Genomic DNA, 23,316 nt, shown 5'->3' with positions numbered 1-23,316 from the left:
TGCTGCCCACGTTACAATTTTCTGGTGACTGCTGCTCACGTTACTATTTTCTGGTGACTGGTGCCCACATTAGGATTTTCTGGTGAACTCTGCCCACATTATGATTTTCTAAAGGCCCACATTACGATTTTCTGGTGAACTCTGCCAACATTACGATTTTCTGGCCCACATTACGATTGTCTGGTAAAATGCTGCCCACTTTACAATTAATTTACAGTGAAACGCTGCCCCATTACGATTATTTGGCACCTATGGGGGGGGGCCCCATCCAAATATTCGCAGGGGGGCCCAGTGATTTCTAGTTACGCCCCTGCGCACACGCTACTATCCGCACTGAGCTTTGGCCAAATGCGGAAGTGACGTCATTGACCTATGACGTCATTTCCGCATTTTGAATACATTGAGCACCGGGTAGCGTGCGCGGGCTGTAAACTCTGCAGTTTCCGCGATCTGAAGTATGTTACTATTACAAGATGATCGGGGACAGCCTGGCGGCAGGGACGGCGCCAAGAGGCAGCATTGACGTGGTCGCCTGCCGTGATCTGAGGTCTATTTACATAACATGAGAAGAGGCTCCGGGACAGGCTACGGGGGCGGCACCAGGAGGAGAACAACTAGCACTACCTGGCATGGATCGGTCGCCGCGATCTGAGGTCTGTAAAAGCACCCATCCATCAGCATGCACCCTGTCCCTGCACCCATCCACCCTCATGCACCCTGTCCCTGCACCCAGCCACCCTCATGCACCCTGTCCCTGCACCCATCCACCCTCATGCACCCTGTCCCTGCACCCATCCACCCTCATGCACCCTGTCCTTGCACCCATCCACCAGCATGCACCCTGTCCCTGCACCCAGCCACCCTCATGCACCCTGTCCCTGCACCCATCCACCCTCATGCACCCTGTCCCTGCACCCAGCCACCCTCATGCACCCTGTCCTTGCACCCATCCACCAGCATGCACCCTGTCCCTGCACCCAGCCACCCTCATGTACCCTGTCCCTGCACCCAGCCACCCTCATGCACCCTGTCCCTGCACCCAGCCACCCTCATCCACCCTGTCCCTGCACCCATCCACCAGCATGCACCCTGCACCCATCCACCAGCATGCACCCTGTCCCTGCACCCAGCCACCCTCATCCACCCTGTCCCTGCACCCATCCACCAGCATGCACCCTGTCCCTGCACCCAGCCACCCTCATGCACCCTGTCCCTGCACCCAGCCACCCTCATCCACCCTGTCCCTGCACCCATCCACCAGCATGCACCCTGTCCCTGCACCCAGCCACCCTCATGCACCCTGTCCCTGCACCCATCCACCCGCATGCACCCTGTCCCTGCACCCAGCCACCCTCATGCACCCTGTCCCTGCACCCATCCACCAGCATGCACCCTGTCCCTGCACCCAGCCACCCTCATGCACCCCGCACCCATCCACCAGCATGCACCCTGTCCCTGCACCCAGCCACCCTCATGTACCCTGTCCCTGCACCCATCCACCCGCATGCACCCTGTCCCTGCACCCAGCCACCCTCATGTACCCTGTCCCTGCACCCAGCCACCCTCATGTACCCTGTCCCTGCACCCAGCCACCCTCATGCACCCTGTTCCTGCACCCAGCCACCCTCATGCACCCTGTCCCTGCACCCATCCACCCTCATGCACCCTGTCCCTGCACCCATCCACCCCATGCACCCTGTCCCTGCACCCAGCCACTCTCATGCACCCTGTCCCTGCACCCAGCCACCAGCATGCACCCTGTCCCTGCACCCAGCCACCAGCATGCACCCTGTCCCTGCACCCAGCCACCAGCCTGCTCCCTGTCCCTGCACCCAGCCTGCTTCCTGTCCCTGCACCCAGCCACCAGCCTGCTTCCTGTCCCTGCACCCAGCTACCAGCCTGTACACTGCCCTATAACCAGCACCCTGACCCAATCTACCTACACCCTGCTCCAAACAGCACCTTGTTGCAATCTGCCACATCCTGCACCCTGCTGCAATCTTCCCCAATCAGCACCCCGCTGCAATATACCCCAACCAGCAATCTGCAGCCTGCCCTAACCTTCACCTACCCTATGTTGCAGCCTGCCCTTACTTGTACCTTGCTTCACCCTGCTGCAATCTGCATCAACCTGCACCCTGCCCCAGCAAGCACCCTGGCCTGCACCCAGGAAGCAATTGCGGGACCGCTATGACTACCAAATATCTAGGGGCACATTTTGCTACCTAATACTGATATCTGTGGGCACATAGCTACCTAATTCTTTTATTTGGTGAACATGGCTGTTTAATTTATGTATCCAGGATGAACTTGGCTACTAATTGTTGGCTACTAATCGTGAGGCATCTGTCTGTTTAATCTGTTTATTGTGAGGCACCTGGCTACTTATTTTATCTGGTTGACTGTTACAACTTTATTTTTATTGGTCAGCGTGTGACTACGTGTGTGTGTGTGTGTGTGTTGGGGGGGGCGCAATTTCAGTGTTTGCCATAGGCGCCATGTTACCCAGATACGCCTCTGCCCACACTACCTCCAGTAATCACTACGTGAGGTATCCTGAGTCCCCCCCTTTTTGGGTAATGACCAGGTAAACAATAATAATAATACTCACAGAGGTAGAAAATATAGGACCAATATGATCACGCTGATATTGCCGCCAGCTTACAATTCATCCAATGTGCGCATGGTAAATCTGTCACATAAGAATCATATTCTGGTAAAGTCCATTGTGGCTACCAATAGTAACAATCTATGGCCTGCTGTTCACTAATGTCCATCAATAGAGCTGTGGTACCATCAGAAAAAAAATATATATATAGCATGCTTTCAAAAAAATATATATATTTCAAGACACAGTGAGTCTGATATTCTGGCTATATGTCAAAGAGAGCAACATCAGTGCATAGATGATTGTCTTCGCTGCAGCAACAAGTGTACAAAGTAGCTACCATCTAGTTAGACCTCCTTATTCAGTGAGGTAGTCTATATAGACCTCTTGATTCGCTGCATGTGTAATATAGATTCATCATCTGGATTTTGCATCAAAGGGTTATTTCCATTCACATTCCAGGAGTAATATTTAGCACCCAAACGCTTGTCCACCTGTCCAATCGCAACAGGGACTCCTCCATACATTAGTATAGATAGAATTATATACTTATCGTTTCGCTAATATTCAGCTTCTATATTGCACTGTGTGTCTCCATGGTAGTTCACTGGGCCCAGACTGATTCTCAAGCTTCAGTAGTGCAGTTACCATGCTGGCATGGCGGCTCGGCGTGCGGATGTGTTTGTGAGTCGCGCTAATTCATTTCGCCCCGCCCCCGGAGCTTCGTCAGAGCGTGTATCACGTGATTCCGCATGGAATACGTATTTATAGCCGTAAAAAAGTGACGTCAAGGGTATTGCTCCATCTTGTGGTCAATTCAGTTTACACATCTATATTTGTTCATAGTGGAAATTTGGCACCATCTTGTGGCCTAGTTAGTTATTGCATCTTTGCGCAACAGAATTTTTCATTGATGTTATCTTCGCCATCCTGTGGCCATTTATATTATTGCCAGCAAAGTTCTCAATTATATTGATAGCTTATTAACTGGCCAATTTACTTTATATTTATAGTCTTATTTAGCATACCTAAGACATATTCTCTGTGCATTAGATGGATATTTCAGGTTGTAGCCTATTGTATTTCCACTATTTAGGTATTTCAAACACTTTGCTTAACCCTAATAGTTATTGACCTTTTCTTTAATGGTATATCCCTTTCTGTCTATCACTCATATATATTCCTCAATTCTCTATATTTTCAATATTGCAACTATAAATACATTTGTAGAGGGGAAAAAATAGGGCGGGTACAGATCCTACCCCCCGCCCCATCCCACCCCAAGCAGAGAGCTGAAAGCCCCGAACCCAACCATTCATGCAAAGCGCCTGTAACGATTGTGGAATTCTCTCCGTGATCAGCGCACAAGACGTGTGCTGACACTGCGGAAATCCTCCACAAGCGTGTAATTTGAGGGAACCCAGCAAAAGGTGCTATGCACCTGTAGAGGGAAATTCCTGTCGGCAGGTGGAGCTGTGGAGTGCAGAGGAACCGCTCCTCTGCCCTACCACACACGCCAGACAGGAATTGCACGAAGGGAAGAAACGCAGGGCAAGATAGCCCTGAAAGGGGGAGATCAAAGTGACAGAGGGTATGTGTGTCCACCAAACTAGTCGCCACCCTGCGACGATGAACACACAACCATGAAGACAAAGTGAGAAGGCAATCGCCAGGGATGGTGATTGCTAACAGCGACACAAGACCGAATAAGCACAGATGAGGAATGTATGTATGTCCACCAATCTAGCCGCCAACTTGCGATGGTGGACACACAACAGAAGAAACCAAGTGAGGACGCAATTGCAAGAGAAGCGAATGCGGAAGAGAATGAGCACAGGGACAGATTGTATGTGTGTGCACCAAACTAGTCGCCAACCCGCGACGGTGCATACACAACAACAGATATGAAGTAGGAACACAATCGCGAGAGAGGCGATTGCCAGAGGTGACACAAGGCTACAGCAAGGCAGAGCACGAGAGTAGCAAAGGCACAGAAAATATACAATGAGGAGATAAGGAAAATAACAAACGCTAACTAAACGCGAACACCACACTCATTCGCAACAGTGCACGCGTTTATGCGTGGTCTCCGCGTGTTAAGCACAACAGAGACAAGCACGCCTAACTAACCACCGACAGACAAACATGAAACAGAGGACGCGAGCGCTTTCTTAACGGTTACCTCACCGAGCCTCCAGCAAGCGTTCGTAGCCGACAAGACAGATACACGAAAACAGGAATAAGCGAGAGGATAGGATCCACAGCACTAGCGCAAGAGGCTAGTGCGATCCATGAAGACAGAACAGAAGGATCCACAGCACTAGCGCAAGGCGAGTGCGATCCAAGTACAGAAAGAGAGATGGAGATCAGACGGATCCACAGCACTAGCGCAAGGCGAGTGCGATCCTGGCAAGACAGATCAGATGAGATAGCTGGTAGCAACCGCTGCTCCAGCTATACTCCAAGAACAACAGATCAGAACGACCTCCTGTCGACCACCGCTGGGACAGGACAATCGCAACAGACAAACAAAACAGATATGCAATCCTAACTGCACTAGGGAACCTGCCTAGTGCAGTCCCAGGAATTACTCTAAGCTAATCTTCAAACAATGAGCAAGGCTGACACTTCAGGAGTGTTACACAGGAACTAACCCTTATGACCAGCCCAGGTCTGTGATATCACCTGGTATATATAGAACAAGCCTACAAAGGATGTGGCTAGGCAATCTGCATGACAAATGTATGCAAATTCCTCAGCAGCAAGCTGCAAAACTGACAGAAGGTCTCTCTTCCAGAGACCTGCAGAATGGCAGAGACCTGCAGGCAGCCACGCGGATCCTCACAGTACCCCCCCCCCCCCTCTAGGGTCGGATTTCAGACGAGCCTCTAACCTGATAATAGCAAAAGACTCTAACTGAAGACTCATGAAGTTACGGACAGCCCGACAAGGCCCAATTCCAGAGTCAGCCCACCCGAAACCGACCTCATCGGAAGGAGAAGCCACCGAAACATGCCCATCAGTACCACAAGTCTCAGTGTAACACCCATCAGGACTGTGAATGCCAGAGAAGAAGCCATCGACACCCCCCGAGCCATGCCCACCACCTTCCAAGGACCGTCCAAAAATACCAAACCTGCCACAATACCCATTCGAAGTGTCCCTTTCCACAAAGCACCCACTGCTGATCTCATCCAAGGTACCAGGAAATATTTCTTCCAGGATCTCCAAGAACACTTTGAAGCTCCGCAGAGATCCCAGGAGGGCAGAACGATCACCAGGCTCACACGGAGAACTATCAAGAACCCCTATGGAACCAATGACAATTCCGGATTCAGAATTACCAGGACAAGCATCAAGACCAGGGCCTTCAGGGACCACCTCTGGGCATGCAGGCAGAGAGGCAACATCAGAACAGGCTTCCACCGAGGAAGCATCTGAGCAGGCTGGCAACCGAGACACACTTGGGCTTTCTAGGTCACAGAACACATCGGGGTACACTAGCCCAAGGGGAACCTCAGGACACGTGGAGGAACTGCCAACCTCAGAGTCCGTCACGACCAGACCAAAACCAGAACCAGGCAGAGAATCATCATGGGCAGTGGTCTCAAGCACTGGACTTTCAAAAAAAAACTCGGACTCAGGCTTAGAAGTCTCAGTGACTGTAATGGTATCTGACAAAAACTCATCATTGACTACGCATAACTGAAGCTCCACAAGAGCTGCAGAAGTAGTCAGCATGGCAGGAATGCCTACTGAAGTGGGCAACACCTCAGAAGGACTTGGGGGGCAGGAGACATCTTCTACAAGTTCTGAACCCTTTGGGAGGAACTCGGAGGTCTCCAGGACATCAGACAAGACCTCAGGAACATCATTTTCCAAGTTTTCTAAGAAGGATTCTGAACTATCCATGTTACAGGGCAAAACTGGAACTTTATTTTGTGGACAGGGCAGATGTCCCAGGGAAGGTTCCACCATAAACTGAGACTGAATTTCATCATCATGAGCGGAATGTACGGGAATATTTACTGGAACACACACTGACTCCCTAACTTTAATCTCACTGCACCCAGAATTCTGCGTAGCAGTCAAACTAGCTTGCAGCTTCAAAACTGCAGAAAAACAGGTGAGTATAGTAGCAATACCTAGACGAGCCTCTAGGGACACTGAAGGAGACTCTAAACAAGGCCATATTAACTCATCCAGAGTACAGGGTGCAGAATTAGCATTTTCCTCAGAACCAGAAAGGGACTCACAAATGTCAGTGCGAGTGGAGATCATGTTTTCATTCATGGTACAGGGCAGATTCAGAGAAAGCTTCTCTGGGCAAAGCAAAGAAGACCTGCAGAATGCAGACCTGAACAGTGGTCAAAAGGCTGCCTGCCTGTGCAGGCAGCCACGCGAATCCTCACAGCGCCCCTATTCTATAGAAACACTTTTAAATTGAGGTCTGTATTTAGACCCTTTGGACTCAACGTATCAAGAACGTATATCCAATAACTTTCCTTTTTATACAATTGTACATCTGTATTCATATATCTGGTACTAGGATTAAGATGGTAAATTGCCTTCGCCTTTAACATAGAGGGATCTGCATTGTGGTACTCCATAAAATGTAGCGCAACAGGAGTTTTTTCTTTCTCTGCATTTTCCTCTTTTCCTGCATCGGTTATATTTCTTACATTTTTCTGAATACGTGATCTCATTTCTCTTTTTGTTTTTCTTATGTAATATTTACCACATGGACAGGTCAACTGATATATCACATTTTTTGTTTTACATGTCATTGCATGTCTGATATCATAGGTTTTCGTTCCTGATGAATTCATGAATTTATCAGTGACCTCAATTAATGAGCATATGGAACAATCATTACATTTATACATTCCATTTTTACGTTTAAAGAATTGATGTCCTGGATTATTTTTAAACTTAGAAGCTGTCAATAAATCAGATAGATTCTTATTTCGTCTTGCAGTTAACACAGGTCTAGGTCCCACTATTTTTGCTAGTCTCTTGTCCTTTTTCAGTATGGGACAAAATCTATATAAAGTATCTTTTAGTCTCCCCCAATGCGGTCCGTATGTCGTGATTAGTCTTGGGGAAGAATTACAGTTTTGTCTGGTTTTTTTAGTCAATAACGTATTCCGATCAGTTTTTAATGCTCTGTACAGGGCAGATTTTAATAATTTGTGAGGGTATCCCCGGGCTCTAAGCCTCTCTTTTAAGTCATAGGCCTCAGTCTTAAATTTTTGTATGTCACTACAATTCCTACGGAGTCTCAGAAATTGTCCAATTGGGACTGCTCTTTTCTGGGACTCCAAATGCGCACTATCATAATGAAATAAAAGATTCCCTGCCGATGGTTTTCTATAGGTTGAGGTCATCAATTTGTTACCTTCTTTTTTAATAATTACATCTAAGAATTCAATAGTCTGTTGATGTATTTTATATGTCAAATAGATATTATAATTATTGACATTTAGGGAGTGTATGAATTGTTCCAAATCACCTTGATTCCCTGTCCATAACATAAATATGTCGTCCACATAGCGGAGCCACAGGGGGACGTGCTCCCGGAAACGCGGATCCTCATAGACCATCTCCTCCTCCCATGCGCCCAAATGAAGACACACATAAGCCGGAGAGCACGCCGCCCCCATGGCCACACCTCTTTTTTGTCTATAGTATTTCCCATCAAACGAGAAGAAATTATTGTTCAAAATAAATTTCAACAGTTGCCCCACAAAGTCATTATGGGTATCCTCACATGGGTAATATTTATAAAGGTATTTCTCTACTGCCCTTAAAGGGACGGTTCAGGGAGGGAGGTAAAAAAATAAAAATCAATATCCACTTACCTGGGGCTTCCTCCAGCCCGTGGCAGGCAGGAGGTGCCCTCGCTGCCGCTCCGCAGGCTCCCGGTGTTCTCCGGTTGCCGACCCGACCTGGCCAGGCCAGCTGCCAGGCCGGGCTCTTCTGCGCTCCAAGGCCTGGCACTTCTGCGTCCCACGCAGCCGCGCTGACGTCATCGGACGTCCGCCGGGCTGTACTGCGCAGGCGCAGTAGTTCTTAAACCCACTTCATTGGGGATGGAAGTAAACAGTGATTCTACGTCTAAGCCTACTAGTAAAGCTCCCTCTGGGACATGGACTTTCTGTAGTTTCTCCAATAATTGCATAGTATCAAGTACAAATGAGGATAATCTTTCTACCATAGGCTTAAGTTTTTGATCAACGTATTGGGCTGCCTTCTCGGTTAGTGCATTGATTGCAGCGATTATAGGATGGCCAGGAGGTCGTTGGATATCCTTATGAATTTTAGGTTGCATATATAATATAGGCACCACAAATTGATTCACAGACAATGCTCTACTGTATATTCTCGCTCAGTGAGGATATTGTCTAGATATCCCCACTGTAATTTCTTATTTAGGTTCTCCTTAAGATTAATAAAAGGGTTCGCTATTACACGTTCATAACATTTGTTGTCATTAAGCTGTCGTAGAGCCTCATCAAGGTACATCTCCCGTGGCCACAGAACTATATTTCCCCCTTTATCACTGAGTTTGATAACTATATCTTTCTGATTCTTTAACTTTTTTAGAGACTGTCTTTCTCCATATGTCAAATTATCATATTCTAGGGCCATCTCTCCCCAAGTAGAGTTGGGCCGAACGGTTCGCCTGTGAACGGTTCCATGCGAACTTCCGTGGTTCGCGTTCGCGTCCCGCAGGCGAACGTTTGCGGAAGTTCGGTTCGCCCCATAATGCACCATGGAGGGTCAACTTTGACCCTCTACATCACAGTCAGCAGGCCCAGTGTAGCCAATTAGGCTACACTAGCCCCTGGAGCCCCACCCCCCTTTTATAAGGCAGGCAGCGGCGGCCATTACGGTCACTCGTGTGCCTGCATTAGTGAGAGTAGGGCGAGCTGCTGCAGACTGTCTCTCATAGAGAAAGATTAGTTAGGCTTAGCTTGTCCCTGGCTGCATACCTGTTCTGTGAACCCACCACTGCATACCTGTACTGTGAACCCACCAATGCATACCTGTACTGTGAACCCACCACTGCATACCTGTTCTGTGAACCCACCACTGCATACCTGTACTGTGAACCCACCACTGCATACCTGTTCATTGAACCTGCCACTGCATACCTGTTCAGTGAACCTGCCACTGCATACCTGTTCTGTGAACCCACCACTGCATACCTGTACTGTGAACCCACCACTGCATACCTGTTCTGTGAACCCAGCACTGCATACCAGTACTGTGAACCCACCACTGCATACCTGTTCAGTGAACCTGCCACTGCATACCTGTTCAGTGAACATGCCACTGCATACCTGTTCTGTGAACCCACCACTGCATACCTGTACTGTGAACCCACCACTGCATACCTGTACTGTGAACCCACCACTGCATACCTGTTCAGTGAACCTGCCACTGCATACCTGTTCAGTGAACCTGCCACTGCATACCTGTTCTGTGAACCCACCACTGCATACCTGTACTGTGAACCCACCACTGCATACCTGTTCAGTGAACCCGCCACTGTATACCTGTTCTGTTCAGTAAACCTGCCACTGCATACCTGTTCAGTGAACCCGCCACTGTATACCTGTTCTGTTCAGTGAACCCGCCACTGTATACCTGTTCTGTTCTGTGAACCCGCCACTGTATACCTGTTCTGTTCAGTGAACCCGCCACTGTATACCTGTTCTGTTCAGTGAACCCGCCACTGTATACCTGTTCTGTTCAGTGAACCCGCCACTGCATACCTGTTCTGTTCAGTGAACCCGCCACTGCATACCTGTTCTGTTCAGTGAACCCGCCACTGTATACCTGTTCTGTTCAGTGAACCCGCCACTGCATACCTGTTCTGTTCAGTGAACCCGCCACTGTATACCTGTTCTGTTCAGTGAACAGTTTGGTGTGTCAGTGTGAAGCAGTACCTTAATTACACTACCTGATTGATGTATACACATGCAAGATGTTTTAAAGCACTTTAGGCCTGTCATTTAGCATTCAATGTGATTTCTGCCCTTAAAACGCTGCTTTGCGTCAAATCCAGATTTTTCCCGGGGACTTTTGGCGTGTATCCCACTCCGCCATGCCCCCCTCCAGGTGTTAGACCCCTTGAAACATCTTTTCCATCACTTTTGTGGCCAGCATAATTTTTTTTTTTTCAAAGTTCGCATCCCCATTGAAGTCTATTGTGGCTCGCGAACTTTAACGCGAAACGAACCTTCCTCGCGAACCCGGTTCGCGAGCCTAAAATCGGAAGTTCGGCCCAACTCTATCCCCAAGATGTAATTTCACTCATTAGACATTTATTAAAAGTTGATATATATTTATTTTGCTGTATAGAGGGCATAAAAACTGACTTGGGACGCATAATCGTATGCAATGGTAATTTAGCTTCTTGTGAACCCATCTCCTCTTCCTCCATCCCCTCAATCAAATCAAAATTAATCATCAATATCCGTTAGTCCCATAAGGTCATCATTAACATCCATTTGATCATCCTTATAATATTTTTCCCTCAGCAGCACTTTTCTTAAATATAATTGAACATCTTTAAAAATTTCAAACTGATGTACCGTATTCGTGGGGCAGAAAGTTAGACCTTTGTTAAGCAGAGAAATATCGTCTTTATTTAGTGATAGATGGGACATGTTAATTATGTTACTGTTCAACCTTTCCTGATCCTGTTTGTCCTTACTCACTATTTGTACTTGTTTCCTTTGTCCCCTTCGTATTTTTTGGGGGGATTTCTTTCTAAAAAAAGTACTCTGGCGCGTTGCCACACCCTCAGTTCTCCTCAGAATACCTTTCTGTTGTTTTGATCTGTTTCTACTCTGGCCACGAGGGGATGGACCACCAACGAGACTCTCATCCTGTGATTCACCTGACGACGCCCAACTAATCTTACGTCGTCTTGACCAACTCCTACCTCTTGGGTTTTGTTGGTAAACTACGAAAACATTGCCTGTGGAGAAATTATCAACATCTCGCTGGTATTTGTTCTGTTTATTGGCCTTCATTTTGTCATTTTCAAGATCTAAAGCTTTTTTTATTCTACCATTATACATTGCAAAGTCATCAAAAGACTTATATTTATCAAGTTGATTTTGTAATTTTAGTTGCAATTTTTCCATCTCTATCAATTGGATTGTCTCTTCTTCTACCATCATTGTCATCACAAAGACCCCGTTACTTATACAATGTTCTTGCCATTGAGGTAAAAATATATCATTTCTAAGATGTTCAGCAGGTATAATCCTTTCCCGTAAACCTCGAGGGATAATTTTAACCTTTATATATTTTTTCATTGAAATAATATTCCACTTGCGTCTTATAATTTTTAACGAAAGATCTTCATAATTTTTAAACAGTTGACACAATGTATCTGGATGGTCATCTTCCTGTATAGGAGCGTTACCTTGATTTTTTGTAGGATTTTCACACACTTTAAATGCCTGCTCAACCTCATGTACTATATTTAGCATAGGGATATAGGCCATAGTATTATCTATATCTGTCATTTTTAACACTACAATTGCAATATAAAGTATATAAGGTCAGGGGCTGTCAGCTCTCCCAGTGACATACAAAAATTTAAGACTGAGGCCTATGACTTAAAAGAGAGGCTTAGAGCCCGGGGATACCCTCATAAATTATTAAAATCTGCCCTGTACAGAGCATTAAAAACTGATCGGAATACGTTATTGACTAAAAAAAACAAAACTGTAATTCTTCCCCAAGACTAATCACGACATACGGACCGCATTGGGGGAGACTAAAAGATACTTTATATAGATTTTGTCCCATACTGGAAAAGGACAAGAGACTAGCAAAAATAGTGGGACCTAGACCTGTGTTAACTGCAAGACGAAATAAGAATCTATCTGATTTATTGACAGCTTCTGAGTTTAAAAATAATCCAGGACATCAATTCTTTAAACGTAAAAATGGAATGTATAAATGTAATGATTGTTCCATATGCTCATTAATTGAGGTCACTGATAAATTCATGAATTCATCAGGAACGAAAACCTATGATATCAGACATGCAATGACATGTAAAACAAAAAATGTGATATATCAGTTGACCTGTCCATGTGGTAAATATTACATAGGAAAAACAAAAAGAGAAATGAGATCACGTATTCAGGAGCATGTAAGAAATATAACCGATGCAGGAAAAGAGGAAAATGCAGAGAAAGAAAAAACTCCTGTTGCGCTACATTTTATGGAGTACCACAATGCAGATCCCTCTATGTTAAAGGCGAAGGCAATTTACTATCTTAATCCTAGTACCAGATATATGAATACAGATGTACAATTGTATAAAAAGGAAAGTTATTGGATATACGTTCTTGATACGTTGAGTCCAAAGGGTCTAAATACAGACCTCAATTTAAAAGTGTTTCTATAGAATAGGGGCGCTTTGCATGAATGGTTGGGTTCGGGGCTTTCAGCTCTCTGCTTGGGGTGGGATGGGGCGGGGGGGTAGGATCTGTACCCGCCCTATTTTTTCCCCTCTACAAATGTATTTATAGTTGCAATATTGAAAATATAGAGAATTGAGGAATATATATGAGTGATAGACAGAAAGGGATATACCATTAAAGAAAAGGTCAATAACTATTAGGGTTAAGCAAAGTGTTTGAAATACCTAAATAGTGGAAATACAATAGGCTACAACCTGAAATATCCATCTAATGCACAGAGAATATGTCTTAGGTATGCTAAATAAGACTATAAATATAAAGTAAATTGGCCGGTTAATAAGCTATCAATATAATTGAGAACGTTGCTGGCAATAATATAAATGGCCACAGGATGGCGAAGATAACATCAATGAAAAATTCTGTTGAGCAAAGATGCAATAACTAACTAGGCCACAAGATGGTGCCAAATTTCCACTATGAACAAATATAGATGTGTAAACTGAATTGACCTTAAGATGGAGCAATACCCTTGACGTCACTTTTTTACGGCTATAAATACGTATTCCATGCGGAATCACGTGATACACGCTCTGACGAAGCTCCGGGGGCGGGGCGAAATGCATTAGCGCGACTCACAAACACATCCGCACGCCGAGCCGCCATGCCAGCATGGTAACTGCACTACTGAAGCTTGAGAATCAGTCTGGGCCCAGTGAACTACCATGGAGACACACAGTGCAATATAGAAGCTGAATATTAGCGAAACGATAAGTATATAATTCTATCTATACTAATGTATGGAGGAGTCCCTGTTGCGATTGGACAGGTGGACAAGCGTTTGGGTGCTAAATATTACTCCTGGAATGTGAATGGAAATAACCCTTTGATGCAAAATCCAGATGATGAATCTATATTACACATGCAGCGAATCAAGAGGTCTATATAGACTACCTCACTGAATAAGGAGGTCTAACTAGATGGTAGCTACTTTGTACACTTGTTGCTGCAGCGAAGACAATCATCTATGCACTGATGTTGCTCTCTTTGATATATAGCCAGAATATCAGACTCACTGTGTCTTGAAATATATATATTTTTTTGAAAGCATGCTATATATATTTTTTTTTTCTGATGGTACCACAGCTCTATTGATGGACATTAGTGAATAGCAGGCCATAGATTGTTACTATTGGTAGCCACAATGGACTTTACCAGAATATGATTCTTATGTGACAGATTTACCATGCGCACATTGGATGAATTGTAAGCTGGCGGCAATATCAGCGTGATCATATTGGTCCTATATTTTCTACCTCTGTGAGTATTATTATTATTGTTTACCTGGTCATTACCCAAAAAGGGGGGGACTCAGGATACCTCACGTAGTGATTACTGGAGGTAGTGTGGGGTACCAATATGGTCCACTATTGAGGCGAGTGTGTGTTTTTTTATGATGGGAGGGGTGATATGGGTGGGCTCTAGTCTGGTCTGGCACTCACTGATTATAGTCTATACTAGCACATTTTGACTTTTTTCTAATTATCATAAATAAAGAATTTTATATTTTTGCATGATCGTATTGCAGTGTACTTCCTTTTTTATATTAGTAGTGTGCAACATATACTGGCTTGGTAGCTTTTGTGGTTGTGTCTATATTCTGGTTTTGCCAGTGTCTGCACCTATTTTTTGATAAATACTGCATAGATATATAAATTCCATGCTAAATAATTAATCCATTATTGTAGTAAATTTGAGATATTACGCATATCATGCTGCCCTGGCACACAGGGCTTCTCTTCCTGGAGAGGCGGGGCTTTGAACTGTAGCTCTGTCTCCTCTGCAATCAATCTCAGCGGATCTCCGCCTCCTCCCTGCCCCTCTCAGCGAAAGAAGACTGAGAGGGGCGGAGAGAGGCGGCGATCAGCAGAGATTGACTGTGGAGGAGGCAGAGCTACAGCTGAAAGCTCTGCCTCATTGAGGAAGTGAAGCCCTGTGCTCTGCAGGGCTACTCCTCTGCCATAAATCACCCATCTGCCATGGGGATATGGCGATTTCACTGGGGATTTCATGCTGAACAGGATTATAAGACAAAAACGCAGAGGAAAAAAAGAGAATTCAGGGTCTCTTTAAACCTTAAAGGGAACCTTAACTGAGAGGGATATGCATGTTTCCTTTTAAACAATACCAGTTGCCTGGCAGTCCTGCTGATCTCTTTGGCTGCAGTAGTGTGTGAATCACACACCTGAAACACGCATGCAGCTAATCCAGTCTGACTTCAGTCAGAGCACCTGATCTGCTGCATGCTTGTTCAGGGGCTGTGGCTAAAAGTATTAGAGACACAGGATCAGCAGGAGAGTCAGGCAACTGGTATTATTTTAAAAGGAAAAATCTAAACCTTTCTCAGTTTAGGTTCCCTTTATTGCTACTGGTCCAGTTATTTCACAAAGGATGCAGTATTAGTACAAAGTGAATAATAACTCACCTGGCTCCTGTGCTGTGACGTTGCTGCTCCATACAAGGTGTGACGTCCCATCCCTGTGCAGTGTGGTGGTGATCCTGTACAGTGCTAGAGGCTGTAGGCTGGAGAATGTCACATTTCTTCCATCAGATGAAGTGTTACATGATGGAGGAGATGTTGTCTCATCACAGCAGATGGTGGTGAATCCCCAGCCAGGAGGACATTCAGGAGAACATGAGATCCAGAAGCTGATGCTGGTGGAGGTGGCTGCTACATCCGGCACTGTCACTCCTGACACAGACAAGATTATAAAACGGAATTACACTCTCAATTAAAGGTACCAAAGGATGAAAGTTTCTCGTCTTTATTTGGGCTCTGGTATCCTTTTGTGAGAAAATGCGGAAAAGCCGCCGCGAGTACTCAAGATAAGGCGGCTGATTCCGCGTTCAACATGGCGGATTCCGCGTCCGACGCGGCGGTTTGCACGCATAGGCCTACATCTGTCCGCATGGTGGAACGCGGAGAAAGCGCCGCGTGCTCAGATAGCGGTGCGGATGGTTCCACGTCCTGCACAGCGGATACATTGCAAAACAGATCTGGTGTGGCTGGGACTGATAGTCCACACAGGTTCAGAAGGACGCACGCGCGCGTTGAGAGGCAGAGCTTTTATGACAGCCAGAAATGTGTCAGCTGACCAAGCCGGTCAGCTGACAAATGTACCACTTCCCATTGGTCCAGCACTTAGGGGAGGCGCTGGAGAGCGCTAGGGTATATATACTGGATGCTGGTCATTTCTCTGGTGTCTGCCGTTGCGATCACTACGTGGTAGCACTCAGACCTTTTGCTAATCTGTGTTGTTATTCTCTGTTATACTTCAGACTAGTTCCAGGGTGTTGATGATCAAGGAACTCACACCCAAGACTAGGGAATTGTATTATCGTTCTGTTATACTTCAGACTAGTTCCAGGGTGTTGATGATCAAGGAACTCACACCCAAGACTAGGGAACTGTATTACCTCTCTGTTATATATCAGACTAGTTCCAGGGTGTTGATGATCACAGAGCTCACACCTAAAGAATAGGCATTGTTTATATCTGTTATGACTTCCTGCTCTCCTGACCACTCTCTTGATCTCTGAATTGGTACTTCGCTATATCTGATACTCTGTTGCCAAACTCTGCTTGTCCTTGGATTCCGTTTCTGTCTCCTGTCTTTGTACCTGATCTGTCTGTCTGTTGCCGACCTGGCCAGTCCGACCTCGAGAACTCTTTCCCCTGTTGGGAGATAGTTCACAGACCTGTCAGTGACACTTCACCTCGGGTGTCACTCACACTCTGGTCCTTCCCTCTCACTGCCTGGCTCCGCCCCTTGGGGAGCCTCAGGCCATTGGAAGGAAGCTGTTCTTTAGGCAGTATCTCCTACTGCCTTGCACCCCCTGTACGGGTGCTTTCCTCAAAGTATTACTGTTGCACCAAACACTCAGTTATTACTCAGGTGTCCAGAGGTTAGAGATATATCTGATTATCGGTGATACTGCAGATCATCTATAATCGGGTATATATCTGTATTCTCTGTGATACTGCAGATCACCGGTAATCAGAATCTCTCTGTGTTACACCAATCGTTACAGAACGGCAGACCAAACACAAATGGACACTCTCACCAGCCGTCTGGGCACACTTACCACTTCGGTGGAGAACATCAACCAAGTGCTGGGTAGCCACCAGACGCTAATAAAAGCCATGTCTGGATCTGTACAAACCCTTCAGACGGCTGTGGATGAGGTGCGATCCCCTCCTAGCACAGACATACGTATGCCTGTACCTGAAAAATTTTCTGGCCACAGATCTGATTTCCGAAATTTTAGGAGTAGAGTGTTATCATACTTTGAGTTGAGACCTAGATCTTCAGGAACCATAGCCCAAAGGGTCACATTTATTAAGACTTTGTTATCAGGCGATTCCCAGACCTGGGCGTACAGTTTACCCGCTGGAGACTTAGCCCTGACCTCTGTAGAGGAATTTTTTAAAGCCATGGCAATAATTTACGATGACCCAGACATTGCCTCGACTTCTGAGCGGAAGCTCAAATTATTACGTCAAGGCAAGAGTCCGGTCGAGGAGTATGCTGCTGAATTCAAAAGGTGGTCAGTGTCAGCCAGGTGGGACACCTTTGCTCTATTAGATTGTTTTCTATCAGGGTTGTCAGATGAGGTCTCTGATCTAATGTTAAGTCAGCCTGAACCTAAGACCATTGATGAGGCCATTTCATCGGCCATCAGGATCGACCGTAGGCTACACTATCAGAGACAGACCCGGGGTAGAAGCCATGTAAGAATGGGGTCCTACGCAGCACCTCCGGTGACTCCACCTCCTCCCGTTTCACCTCGACCTGAGCCAATGCAGATTGGTCGGTCAAAATTGTCGCAAGTGGAGCGCAGACGCAGAATTTCCGAGCAGTTATGTCTTTATTGTGCAGAGGGGGGACATAGAGTTCAGAATTGCCCTAAGAAGTCGGGAAACGCTACTGCCTAGGAGTAGTTGGGGGTAATACCCTTGGCGTACAACTTTTACCCCTAGATGATAAAAGGTTGCTTCTTCCTTGCACGATTACTTGGGAAGATAAATCTGAAGTCACTGAGGCCTTCGTTGATTCAGGCTCAGCGGCTAATTTTATGGATTATGAATTTGCTAAGAAATTGGGTATTCCACTCACCCCAGTGACACCACCTATCCAAGTTACGGCAGTGGATGATTCCCCTCTGCAACGTAACCATCCTCTGTCTCAGACACCAGAGGTGGGAGTCTCTATAGGGGTGCTGCATAGGGAGAAGTTGCATTTTTTTGTGTTACACATGACCACCTCCACTATCATCCTTGGTATGCCCTGGTTACACCTTCACTCCCCTCAGATCAATTGGGTCACTGGTCAGCTAACAACCTGGTCAGCCCATTGCTTTCATCATTGTTTAGTGAAGGTGACCTTGGGTCAGACCAGAATTCATGTGGAGGGGGTACCGGAACAATATTCTGAATTTTCAGATGTGTTTTGTCCCAAAGCTGCAGATAAACTACCTCCACATCACCCTTTCGATTGCCCCATCGACCTCCGATCTGGTTGTATGCCCCCTAGAGGCCATCTCTACAATTTGTCTGGGCCAGAAAAAGTGGCCATGCAAGAGTACATCCGTGAAAACTTAGCTAAGGGTTTCATTCGCCCTTCCCGGTCGCCTGCCGGAGCAGGTTTCTTTTTTGTTAAGAAAAAAGACGGAGGCCTTCGGCCATGCATTGATTACCGGGGCCTGAATAAAATCACAGTAAAAAAAAATCGCTATCCGTTGCCTTTGATAGATGATTTATTTACTCAGGTCACCAGTGCTAAGATTTTTTCGAAATTGGATTTGCGGGGTGCATACAACCTGGTGCGGATCAGAGAGGGCGATGAGTGGAAGACGGACTTTAACACACCCGATGGGCATTACGAGTATCTGGTGATGCCCTTCGGGTTGTGTAACGCTACGGCCGTCTTTCAGGAACTCATTAATGAAGTATTCAGGGAGGTATTGGGTAAATTTGTCCTGGTATATCTAGATGATATACTGATCTTCTCAGATAACCTTTCTGAGCACAGGGCTCATGTCAAATGGGTGTTGCATAAGTTAAGACAGAACATGCTTTACGCTAAATTGGAGAAATGCATTTTTGAGGTAACATCTGTCACCTTTCTGGGATACATAATTTCCACCTCGGGCCTGTCTATGGATCCTGCCAAAGTCTCTGCTGTCCTGGAGTGGCCACAGCCAGTAGGACTGAAATCCCTCCAGAGATTTTTGGGATTCGCTAATTACTATAGAAGGTTCATAAAGGGGTACTCCACAGTCATAGCGCCCCTCACCAGTCTCACAAAGAAAGGGGAAGATACCAACCACTGGTCCCCAGAGGCTCTGGCTGCTTTCTCCACCTTAAAATAATTATTTTTCTCTGCACCCATTTTGAGACACGTTGACACCTCCTATCCCTTTATTGTGGAGGTAGACGCCTCGGAGGTCGGGGTGGGGGCTGTGCTGTCTCAGCGTTCTGGGTTGCAGGGAAGATTACACCGTGTGCCTATTTCTCTCGTAGGTTTTCACTAGTGTTGGGCGAACAGTGTTCGCCACTGTTCGGGTTCTGCAGAACATCACCCTGTTTGGGTGATGTTCGAGTTCGGCCGAACACCTGACGGTGCTCGGCCAAACCGTTCGGCCACATGGCCGAACTAAGAGCGCATGGCCGAACGTTCCCCGAACGTTCGGCTAGCGCTGTGATTGGCCGAACGGGTCACGTGGTTCGGACCCGAACGCGCTCTGATTGGCCGAACGGTCACGTGGTTCGGGTAAATAAATACCCGAACCACGTCATATCTCCGCCATTTGTCTGTGGGTTTAGCTTTGGGTAGGCAGGCAGGGTAGTTCGCGCTCCAGCCACGCTAGCCAGGGTCCCCCCCAGTCATTGTGTGTCGCTGCTGGGAACAGTAGTACACCGCTCGCTCAGCCAGACTATATATAGCATTGTTTACTGCCACTGTGTACCTCGCTCAGCCACGCTATATATAGCATTGTGTTTTCTGACACTCTGTGTACACGGCTTAGCCTGACTATATAGCATTGTGTGTACTGCCACTGTGCACCTCGCTCAGCCACGCTATATATAGCATTGTGTTTTCTGACACTCTGTGTACACGGCTTAGCCTGACTATATAGCATTGTGTGTACTGCCACTGTGCACCTCGCTCAGCCACGCTATATATAGCATTGTGTTTACTGACACTCTGTGTACACCGCTCAGCCAGACTATATACCATTGTTTACTGACACTCTGTGTACACCGCTCAGCCTGACTATATAGCATTGTGTGTACTGCCACTGTGCACCTCGCTCAGCCACGCTATATATAGCATTGTGTTTACTGACACTCTGTGTACACCGCTCAACCAGCCTATATACCATTGTTTACTGACACTCTGTGTACACCGCTCAGCCTGACTATATAGCATTGTGTGTACTGCCACTGTGCACCTTGCTCAGCCACGCTATATATAGCATTGTGTTTACTGACACTCTGTGTACACCGCTCAGCCAGACTATATACCATTGTTTACTGACACTCTGTGTACACGGCTCAGCCAGACTATATATCATTGTTTACTGACACTCTGTGTACACCACTCAGCCAGACTATATACCATTGTTTACTGACACTCTGTGTACACGGCTCAGCCAGACTATATACCATTGTTTACTGACACTCTGTGTACACGGCTCAGCCAGACTATATATCATTGTTTACTGACACTCTGTGTACACCGCTCAGCCAGACTATATACCATTGTTTACTGACACTCTGTGTACACCGCTCAGCCTGACTATATAGCATTGTGTGTACTGCCACTGTGCACCTCGCTCAGCCACGCTATATATAGCATTGTGTTTACTGACACTCTGTGTACACCGCTCAGCCAGACTATATACCATTGTTTACTGACACTCTGTGTACACCGCTCAGCCAGACTATATACCATTGTTTACTGACACTCTGTGTACACCGCTCAGCCAGACTATATACCATTGTTTACTGACACTCTGTGTACACCGCTCAGCCAGACTATATACCATTGTTTACTGCCACTCTGATTCTGCTGGGAACAGTAGTACACCGCTCGCTCAGCCAGACTATATAGCATTGTGTTTACTGCCACTTTGTGTACACCGCTCAGCCACACTATATAGCATTGCGTACTCTGCCAGTCAGTGTGTATATTGCTGGGATCAGTAATACTCCACTCACCGTCAACCACTATATGAGCTCAACATGAGTTCCCCAGAGACCTCCGCTGTGAGCAGCACTCCCAACAACAGCAACAGCCAAAGCCCCACGCAAGCTATAACATCCACCCCAGCAGCCAGTGGTCAGCAGCAGCCCTCCCCGGAGGAGAACGTTGTGTCCATCGGTCCGTCGCCAGAGCGATTAATGAGGGCTGCCATTGAGGAGATGATGGGGCCTGATGTGGAGGAGGAGGTCTGGCTCAGGCCAGCAGCATCCCAAGTTAATGTTTAGGACGATGAGGGGTCTGTGTCTGGGGATGTTGGGGTGGCAGAGGTGGTGGGTGGGTCAGACTCAGGAGAAGAGTTGTATGATGAGGATGATGATCGGGACCATCTGTATGTGCCTCAGAGTCCGACCCCGGAAAACATGTTGTATCGTGTGTTTAGGTACTAAAATCTGCGTTCCCAGTAGTGTTGGGCGAACAGTGTTTGCCACTGTTCGGGTTCTGCAGAACATCACCCCGTTCGGGGTGACTATATAGCAGACTATATAGCATTGTGTTTAATGCCACTCTGTGTACACGGCTCAGCCACACTATATAGCATTGTGTTTACTGCCACTCTGTGTCTGCTGGGAACAGTAGTACACCGCTCACCCGCCACTGTATAGCATTGTGCTCTGTGTCGCTGCTGGCAATAGTGGTACACCGCTTACCCACCACTGTATAGCATTTCTGTACTGCCACTGTACTGCTGCCAGTCAGCGTGTACTTTAAGGATAAGTGAAATGAAGGAGAAATCCGGTGAAAGAGGGAGGGGCAAGGGAAGAGGTGTTTCCCCTGACGGTTCACGTACAGGCCACAGGGGAGCACCCAAGAAAACCCACTCAATACCGCCCATGTTGTCCAGGACAACCACTCTCACAGATCCAATAGAACAGGACCAGATAATTACTTGGATGACCTCTCAAGCGTCCAGCAGTGGGTTAAGCAGCACCAGCACATCACGCACGAGGTCCGAGTCCTCAGCCAGTTACAAGGAGCCAGTGGGCACAAAGCTGACACAACCGGCAGCGGCACCACGCACACAACTGCCAGATAACCAGACGACGTTGGAGTGAGCTGCGCAGAGGTTGTTCTGGGGAGCTCTACTCCACCGCGGCGGCCCCCCACAATGACATATGACGAGTTTGAGGAGATGGAAGAGGAGGGTATGGACAATGTGGACATAGACCCAGATTTTGTTTGTGAACGAGAACATCGCCGTCGTAGCAGCAGCACAGATGAGTCTGTTGAGGAACCCACTGCTGCACGAGTTCGCCTTGTGCCACAAGGTAGGCGGCGCGCAATTTCAGGCACCGCAAGCGTGGAAGTTCAAGTGAGAGGCAAAAGAGGCGCAAACAGAAATCACCAGCAAGGCAGGTGCTCCAAAGTCTGGGCTTTCTTTGAAGACTGCACTGAGGATGTTACCATGGCGATTTGCAAGGTGTGCAAGACCCGCCTGAGCAGGGGAAAAAGTATTAACAACCTCTCCACCACCAGCATGAGCCGCCACATTCTATCCAAACATCCCACTCTGTGGGCAAACGCGGCAGGACAGGGTACCACCAGCAACACTGCCTCCCTTGGGTTCACCAGACTCACCACCAGACCCGCCTCAGCAGCAGCAGTAGCCCAGCCATTGCGTGGTTCACAACATTCACAAACATCAGACGACGCTGACACTGTCACTTTCCGGACTAGTGCTCTTGAGGTCTCCCAGTGTTCATCAAACACAACAACCAACAGCCCTTCGGTGTGCAGCCCTACGGTTAAGTTGTCTGTCTCGGAGATGTTTGAGCGCAAGAGGAAATTGCCAGCAAATGACCCCCGGGCCGTGGCAGTAACAGGCAGCCAGCATAGCCAAGCTTCTGGCCTGCGAAATGCTGCCATATCGAGTGGTGGAGACAAACAGCTTCAAGGGCATGATGTCAGTGGCCATCCCACGTTACGT

The 23,316-nt window shown here is 47.0% G+C and overlaps 1 protein-coding gene across 5 annotated transcripts in view; it reads right to left on the bottom strand.

Annotated features, from left to right (window-relative positions):
• LOC137532532 (C4b-binding protein alpha chain-like) overlaps nucleotides 1-23,316 on the bottom strand; it is a 732,640-nt gene that overhangs the window by 111,984 nt on the left and 597,340 nt on the right. For 3 of the 5 annotated variants that reach the window (XM_068253140.1, XM_068253147.1, XM_068253156.1), the window contains one exon: nucleotides 15,548-15,814. The exons of the other annotated variants lie outside the window; for them this stretch is intronic. In XM_068253140.1, the coding sequence (XP_068109241.1) occupies nucleotides 15,548-15,814 (267 nt within the window). The remainder of the gene's footprint in view (nucleotides 1-15,547; nucleotides 15,815-23,316) is intronic. 5 annotated transcript variants of the gene reach the window in all.

This window comes from Hyperolius riggenbachi, chromosome 1 (assembly GCF_040937935.1).
Source record: "Hyperolius riggenbachi isolate aHypRig1 chromosome 1, aHypRig1.pri, whole genome shotgun sequence".
NCBI lineage: Eukaryota > Metazoa > Chordata > Amphibia > Anura > Hyperoliidae > Hyperolius > Hyperolius riggenbachi.
Note: the sequence above shows the minus strand (reverse complement) of the source record. Positions and strands in the feature narration are given on the sequence as shown.